This window comes from Simochromis diagramma, unplaced genomic scaffold, assembly GCF_900408965.1.
Source record: "Simochromis diagramma unplaced genomic scaffold, fSimDia1.1 OVJJ01000443.1, whole genome shotgun sequence".
Classification (NCBI taxonomy): domain Eukaryota; kingdom Metazoa; phylum Chordata; class Actinopteri; order Cichliformes; family Cichlidae; genus Simochromis; species Simochromis diagramma.
This window is the reverse complement of record NW_024387268.1, coordinates 1,048,544-1,057,063: the sequence shown is the minus strand read 5'-3', so window position 1 is coordinate 1,057,063 and position 8,520 is coordinate 1,048,544. Positions and strand designations below refer to the sequence as shown.

Genomic DNA, 8,520 nt, shown 5'->3' with positions numbered 1-8,520 from the left:
GCGGTGAGATCGCTTGGGCTAAAGAACAAAGCTTTGATTATGGGGCACATTCAAGGCTGAAAGAAGCAGGGAAAGCAAAAGAAGGGCGGGGGTGGGGAGAGCTATAGGGGGGACGTAGCAGAGGATGGCGGAGTGTGCGAAAAGAAAAAGGAGAGTTGTGGTAGGCAGGGTTGCATGATGGCACAGAGGGGGCGCTGGGGAGGGAAGATGTGGGAGGAAGAGCGTTTCTCAGAGGGAGTTGTGATATCCGGGGGAACGGGGTGTGGCTGTGGGCTGGTTCGTTACAGGTGAGAAGAGGCCAACGGACACACGAAGATTCTGACTTATCTCAAAATAGTTCAGGCGTGGGTTAAACAAAGATGGTGGTGGTATCATGGATGCTAGTACGGGGTTTTTATAACACCTGCGTAACAGGGGGGTCAATGTGGTGTGTGCGTGGGAGGTAACAGTCGGTGGATCGCTGCTATAAACGAAGCAGGGGGTGGGGGAGGGTAAACGCGTGCTCATGGGCGTCCTCGAGCTGCGCTGCGGTAGACTGGCAGGAGGCGCGGGGAGGGGTCTGCGTTGGTCGGGTGCGTGGGGGAGCCATGTCCAAAACATAATAGGATACGTTCAGTGCTCCCAGTGTTAATAACAGTGTAGGAACAGATTTATCTCTAAATCTCAGTGAATTATTATTTTTATTAGTTGTTCAAATACTCTCCTCCCAAAACGTTTCAGTCTGAAAGAAACACACATGCAACAAGGACAGCTGTAAAAACAACCAGCAGATGTTTTGCTGTTCATAAAGACTCTAAAACAGGTTTCTGTCTGGCTCCACCCACTGATGCTGAACTCAGCCAATGAGATGGTCTCTCTCTGCAGAACTACAGCCTGATGTTGAGGAGAAGGCTGTGCAGCAGAGAGGCTGCTTAGTCTTTTCATTCTGCTGAACTTTGTTCATCTGCTGTGTGACTTCAGCACCTGAAACATGTTCCTTTACCTGTTTGTACTTTTCTCTCACTGCATAGGTGAGTGTTAGAACACAGAAAAGTCTCATTGTGACAAGATTTGATCAGAGTTATTATTAGCAGATTTCTTCATCTCATTATGCTCACAAAGGAAGAAAAAGACTGACTGACATGAATCATTCATTTGCAGCTTTGGGCTCCATGAACAGCATAAAGCAGGAACGTGCTGAAGAAGCTGTTGCAGAGCGAGGAAACATCAACCTGACCTGTACATATGATGGTTCTATCTACAATATCCAGTGGTACCGACAGTACCAGAGATCCAGACCAGAGTTCCTGCTTTCCATCACAGAGGGAAGATCAGTTCATCAAGCTGTGTCGGGATTCTCAGCTCACATTGACAAAACAGAGAAACGTGCAGATCTGGAGATCTCCTCTGCTGCAGTGTCTGACTCTGCTGTGTACTACTGTGCTCTGCAGCCCACAGTGACAGGAAACAGCAAAACTCTGTACAAAAACCTTTGGAGCAAAGACAACAGAATACTCCACAACATCCACTAGAGGGAGCCACACACTGTTAAACCTCTGATTCTTGATGACAAAGACAACAGAGAAATGAAGCAGTAAAGATCAGAGACAGAGACAGAGCTGCTGTGGAAGCACAAAACTGTTTGATTGGCTGAGCTATTAAACTGGCCCCGCCCACTGAACCTGAGCTCATCCAATGACATTATTTGTTGGTCATTGTGCTGCAGTGGAAGAACATTGTTCATGTGCTGTCTGTCTGGCTTTAATAACTCCAAAGACATGTTGCTGCACCTCTTTTTGCTTCTATCTCACATTATAGGTGAGTTTAAGAACAGGGATTAAAGTTTAGTTGAAGCTGCTGCATTAAGCAGATATACAGACTGCATTTCACTACTTTTCTTCTTTCTTTTTCCAGGACTAACAGCTGGAGACTCAATCACTCCTCAACAACCTGAAGTCACTAAAACAGAAGGAGAATCTGTCAAACTCACATGTAGCTATGAGACGAGTGCAGGTGGTGCTTTACTTTACTGGTACAGACATCATTCTGACCTTCAGGCTCCTCAGTTTATACTCTGGAAACAAGGAAAAGGAGGCAGTGATGAATATATTCCTGATAAACGATATGGATCAGAAACATCAGATCGATCAACTAATCTGACCATAGCAGCCCTAACCCTGGCAGACACAGCTCTCTACTACTGTGCTCTAGAAACACAGTGATACAAAGTGTAGAAGAGGCTGTACAAAAACCTGAACACAGATATCTGACTACTCTTCAAAGAGGAGGGAAGTGGTATTCAAAGCACAGCTTCATATCAGATGGATTCTGCTAATTCCTGTTTTATCAGAGTCACTGTGGTTACAGCTGCTAATGAAACACTGTGGGAGGATTCACATGAGCAGCAAATCCACATCAACCACAAACCACCTGCAGGAACGTTCAGACATGAAGACATTTTATTCCTTATTTAGTGATGATGTGTGTAAAAAGCATCAGAAGTCAAATACAGTAACTAGTAATAAACTCCCAACATTGTTGGTGCATTAATGATGTTTTACAGCTGAAAGATTTACTTTGTTATTCTCACATTTTCTCCTGCATGGTTTAAACTTTTCCTTCATTTTTTTATAAGAATCACTGGTTTGTGTTTTTTCTCGATGATGTCATAGGTACAGTTTCTCCTCTGTGTTCTGATTGGACATTTAAAGCAGCGCCATCATTGATGGTATCAGATCCATTTCACACGTTGTTGAAGTTCAGTCTGAAGTCACTTTAAGTCTCAAAGCTTCACTTTAACCTGCAAAGACCAACAATGTCTCATTTCCTACTGATTCTTCTCCCCACACTGCACCACTACACTGGATATCAGGACTCCACACTCTCCAAACTCCCAGTGTTAAAATTCAGTCATGAAACATTTTGGCAGATACAAGAAGATTCTTCTACTGTTTTCTCTTCTTCAGTTTTTAAAGATGAACATCATGATCCACACTGACACACATTCATATTCTTTGGTTCCCTGGATTAAAACGGAGCCTCTGCTCTTTATTTATCCTGTGCTTGTTTCTCGACTCACAGTTCAGTCTGTTAAACCTGCTTCCTGCAATAGGAGCAAATATCCACTGAAAGCAGCAGAAAGACGTGCTGAGTGTGAAGCTGTCAGCAGGGGGAATAACACAGGGCTGTGAATGAGTCCTGTCACTGTGATCAGGCTCCTCCTTCTAATCCACCAACTTAGTGTTGATGAAGACTAAACAGAGAGATCACAGCTTCTTTATACTTGCTGTAGCTCACAGTTACTCTACACTGCAGATATGACGCCTCTGTTCATCTCAGTGCTGCTGGCTGCTATGTGCCTCGGTATGAACACAACTCTGTTTCTTTGATATCAACATTGACGTGATTCTTTAACAGCACACTGATACTGTTTGTTGGTGTTTTACAGAATGCAGAGCACAAAAAGACAACGTGCTGCAAGCAAAAGGAGAAGAGACTGCTGCTGCAGGAGGCACAGTGACACTTCACTGTCTCTATAACAGCAGTACAACAAATAATTATCTCTTCTGGTACAAACAGGATGGAAACAACAGCCCCAAATTCATCCTGATGCGCTATAGTGGGGATCAAGGAAACACAGCAGACGAGTTCAAGGAGAGATTTTCATCCACACTGGATTCCAGCATCAGATCAGTTCCTCTGAAGATCCAGAAGCTTCAGCTGTCTGACTCTGCTGTGTACTACTGTGCTCTGCAGCCCACAGTGACAGGAAACAGCAAAACTCTGTACAAAAACCTTTGGAGCAAAGACAACAGAATACTCCACAACATCCACTAGAGGGAGCCACACACTGTTAAACTGTCACCTGTAGGTCTGAATTCTCTGTTCTTATGATTAAACAAAGTCTTATCTATAACTCGTTATGTTACATTTTATTACTGTGCTGTTGTTTGATGTTTCCTGTGTTTCTTACATTATGTATAATATGAAGAATTGTTTTATGAAAGTTTGATATTATAGATATTATTTTGCTGTGTCTCTGGACCCTCTGAAAAACACTTTTACACTACAAAGGTGTCGACGCCTCTCATGTAGTTGCTGTGTTTTCTGGGACTGTGCTGATGTGTCTTCCATGATTAAACACAGCTGCAGTCATCAGAGCCGTGCACTACTTTGTGTTAGAGAACTTCAGGGTTGTCCCGGGTTTCTGTGCTACGAAGGTGGTTCACTTCTCACCAGGACAAATCACCAAAGAAACTTTTGCTGTGAACTAACCTGCCACACAAAAGGTTCAGTTCCACATTAGAGATCAACAGGTATGACATCACCACCCACCGACCAATCAATTCTCCAGGAAACAGGTCATCATTCCTGGCAGATCCTTCGGACCTCCGTGCAACAGTAGTAAGGTCAAAAGTTTGTTCTTTAATATTGAGTAATGTCCTTCAGTTTCCCTGGTGAGCATCAGTAAGAAGTAATAAATAATCCAGATTTTTATTTAGTGATTTTTTCCTTTGGTAAGAAACAAACTTACAATAAATGTGTTGCTTTATTGGCATTAATGTCTGATGCTAGAACAGGAAACCTGCTCTGTACTTGCTGCCTTCATATCAAATCTGCAGTAAAGTTTTATTCTATTTTTATATTGAATCTTTCCTCTGAAACTGCAGCTGGTCTGCATGTGAGAGAATCAAAGCTCAGCAGCTGGTTATGCTCTGAGTTCTGAGCTTTTCCACTGATTCTTTTATTGAAAGCATCAAACAGATTCTCTGCTGGGGGAATCTGTTCTATGAGTGCGAGCTGTAAATGACAACATCTTGTTATACTTCAGTCTAATCTGCTGTTGCTGAGTCTGTTTCCCTCTCCTGGAAACACACATGAAGATCACCTGTTCTATCGATCACATTCATTTCACTTTGATTTGAGATAAACTGAAGAGATTTCCAGACTGTTCTGTCAGTCAGCTTTAATCTTTAAATGGATCCAGTTTAAAGTTGCACAGCTGTAATGTGCAGCTGTGACCTTAGAAACAGAGCAGTGAGAGCGCACTCACAGATGAAATTATTAACTAGGATTCAAATGTTTACTGTGTGTTAAATCAGCAGATTCACTGAAACGTTTCCTGCAGGATTCATTTCTTGCCTTTTTAACATCAGTCTTGCAGTTGCTGGTGTAGTTTTATGTTCTGTATAGGTGTTTGATCACCATTCAATAACATCTCTGGATTAGGTGACACTCATAGGGATCATTTTCAATGTAAGAGTCATGTGATCCATGAACCGCCCCTTCCAGATTGGTCAGATGCTGCCATCATCATGCAGGGTAAACCCTGGTTTAACTTCATGAGTTTATAACAAGCTTCATGTGATGATTTATCCTGATCACCAGTGTTAAAGTAAGATAATGGAAAGATGTCCTGGGTGTGCTGAATGAGGTTTGGAGTACAGCGCCCTCTTCAGCTCGCTTTGCATTGATGAGCATGAGCAGAGGGAGACCTTGGGGCTGAAGCTTTGTGCTGATTGCTGTTTTTTGTTGCAGTTTTTCTTGGTTTTATGCAGTTTGTGTGTTTGTTGATAATGTTTTCATGCACTGACGTGTGTCATTAGCTGTGCAGTGACTGAATAAAGCAGAACTAACAGTCACAGAAGTGCATCTGATTCCTTTGTGTGCTTCATCAGTTTCTCTCATGCTTAGTGTGCTGCAGCTATTTTTGGTCACTAGTTAGCAGCATCAAAGGTTTTTTCCACTTATAAGTTTTTAAGCACATTTAGTAAAAGCCTGCTGCTGTTTGGACACATAAGACTAGGATGTAAGAAGTCAGGGACTGTGTGAGGAAGCTTTATCATTTGCTTTCCTTTACAGTTCATGCTGTAGGCTAACTAAGGGGCTTTTTTTAAAGGCTTTGATTTCATGCAGTTCTCAAAATTGTGGGGAGAAATATTTTTTAAACACACCTGCATTTGATGACAAAGACCTGAAGATGGAAAAGTTAGAAATGACAGTTTGTCTGTTTTGCTTTTAAGAGACAAAATCTGCTCAGGTAGTTAATCCCACATAAGAAATGTCAAAACATGTGCACCACTGAGAGTCGTCCAGCATTGTTATCAAAGCTGAGAACTTTCACCTGCTGCTCAAACATGTTTCAGTCTGAGTGTGTGTGCAGGATGCAGCCGGAGCTCTGCAGGCTCCTCCCAGTCTGACCTTCTTGATGATGATGATGATGATGATGACTGCAGCATCACTGTCAAAGCTTCATCAGCTTGAATGGAAACAGAGCTCAGCAAGAGGAGGAGCTACAGCAGTGAACATGAAAGGCTTCATTTAGGAGCTGAAGAGCTGCTGTGTTCTCTCTATTGTTCATTCAGTCCAAGAGGAAATCATGTTGCTGCTTTTCATTTGGATGATGATAGTCTCCTTTCAGACTGGTGAGTCATCAAAAGATGGAGTGAGATGTAAAAGGAGATGATGGACATGAAAATATCTGGATGTTGTTTGAATTGATTCACTTTTTATAAACTAAGTTTAAAGATGCAGAAACATGATGGTGAAATATGTCTTTGTTGTTTTCAGGATCCTCTGAGGATTTACTGACACCATCTAAAGATGTAGTGATGAGTTTGGAAGGAGACACTGTGACTCTCTCCTGCAACTATTCAGGCTCTGAAACTTACTTCTTTTGGTACAAACAGAAACCTAATTCACATCCAGAGTTTCTCATCGCCTACTATTCAGAGAAAACAGAAAGGATGAAGTTTATACATGACGATCAAAAAAAGGAGTTTCATCTGGAGATCTCCTCTGCTGCAGTGACTGACTCTGCTGTGTACTACTGTGCTCTGCAGCCCACAGTGACAGGAAACAGCAAAACTCTGTACAAAAACCTTTGGAGCAAAGACAACAGAATACTCCACAACATCCACTAGAGGGAGCCACACACTGTTAAACCTCTGATTCTTGTGTCATTGGACTGATGACAAAGACAACAGAGAAATGAAGCAGTAAAGATCAGAGACAGAGACAGAGCTGCTGTGGAAGCACAAAACTGTTTGATTGGCTGCGCTATTAAACTGGCCCCGCCCACTGAAGTTGAGCTCATCCAATGACATTATTTGTTGGTCATTGTGCTGCAGTGGAAGAACATTGTTCATGTGCTGTCTGTCTGGCTTTAATAACTCCAAAGACATGTTGCTGCACCTCTTTTTGCTTCTATCTCACATTATAGGTGAGTTTAAGAACAGGGATTAAAGTTTAGTTGAAGCTGCTGCATTAAGCAGATATACAGACTGCATTTCACTACTTTTCTTCTTTCTTTTTCCAGGACTAACAGCTGGAGACTCAATCACTCCTCAACAAGCTGAAGTCAGTAAAACAGAAGGAGAATCTGTCACACTCACATGTGACTATCAGACACATGCAGGTGTTGCTTTACTTTATTGGTACAGACATGATTCTGACCTTCAGGCTCCTCAGTTTATACTCTGGAAAAGAGGAAAGGGGGGGACATCTGAATATATTCCTGATAATCGATATCAGTCCACAACATCACGTAACAACAACTAATCTGACCATAGCAGCCCTAACCCTGGCAGACACAGCTCTCTACTACTGTGCTCTAGAAACACAGTGATACAAAGTGTAGAAGAGGCTGTACAAAAACCTGAACACAGATATCTGACTACTCTTCAAAGAGGAGGGAAGTGGTATTCAAAGCACAGCTTCATATCAGATGGATTCTGCTAATTCCTGTTTTATCAGAGTCACTGTGGTTACAGCTGCTAATGAAACACTGTGGGAGGATTCACATGAGCAGCAAATCCACATCAACCACAAACCAAACATAAAAGCAGATAAAAACACACTAACAAACAAATAGCATTTATACAACACATGACTGAATCAAACTTCTCACTCTGGTCTTTATTAGTCTGAAGCTGCTTTTAGACTGAAACATGTTTCCAGGCAGTTCTTGAATCTGTATTTTGTCTGAAACGTTTCCCTCGTGTTACAGGACGACACAGCGTCTCACCTGTGTGGATTCCTCCGTGGTGATGGTATTCTGAGACGATGATGAGCTTGCTGCATGTGTGGATCCTGACACAGAGTCTGTGGGAGCCTTTAAAGGTGAAGGACGGACCGTGAGCAGCTAAAGGTCAAAGGGCACTGCTGCAGCCTGGGCAGTAAAACGTGTGTGTGCAGTTTATTTGTTCATTTCATCTTGGTGAGAGTTGCCATGGCAACCCAGTACAGAAGCCCAGGTTGGCCGTCACATCATACTGGTGTGACTACACACGACGGTACAAGAGTCACCACCAGCACCCCCTACAGGCACCTCTGCAGCTGACAGCAGCTCTGATGTCAGTGGCACACAGCTTTGGTCCTGCACAGGTTTCAGGCTGTGTCAACTTTTACTGCCAAGTCCATGTTCATGTGTGTTCAGAGAAAACTGCTTAGAAGCTTCCAATAAGGAGCTGACACAGATCTGCATTTGTCCATGACTGAGGACGAGCTACTGGCAGTTTAAAGAAGTCAAACAGAGGACGG

General features: G+C 42.7%; 2 gene segments (V, D, J or C); both read left to right on the top strand.

Annotated features, from left to right (window-relative positions):
* Positions 1–852: 852 nt before the first annotated feature.
* LOC120715529 lies at positions 853–1,463 on the top strand (the record flags this gene model as incomplete). The annotated part of the segment is given in 2 exon segments: positions 853–1,010; positions 1,141–1,463. Coding segments are annotated over 2 exon segments (363 nt in total), but the record flags the coding sequence as incomplete, so codon positions are not given.
* Positions 1,464–2,311: 848 nt separating this feature from the next.
* Positions 2,312–3,732, top strand: LOC120715508 (the record flags this gene model as incomplete). The annotated part of the segment is given in 2 exon segments: positions 2,312–3,342; positions 3,428–3,732. Coding segments are annotated over 2 exon segments (351 nt in total), but the record flags the coding sequence as incomplete, so codon positions are not given.
* Between the last annotated feature and the right edge of the window lie 4,788 nt (positions 3,733–8,520).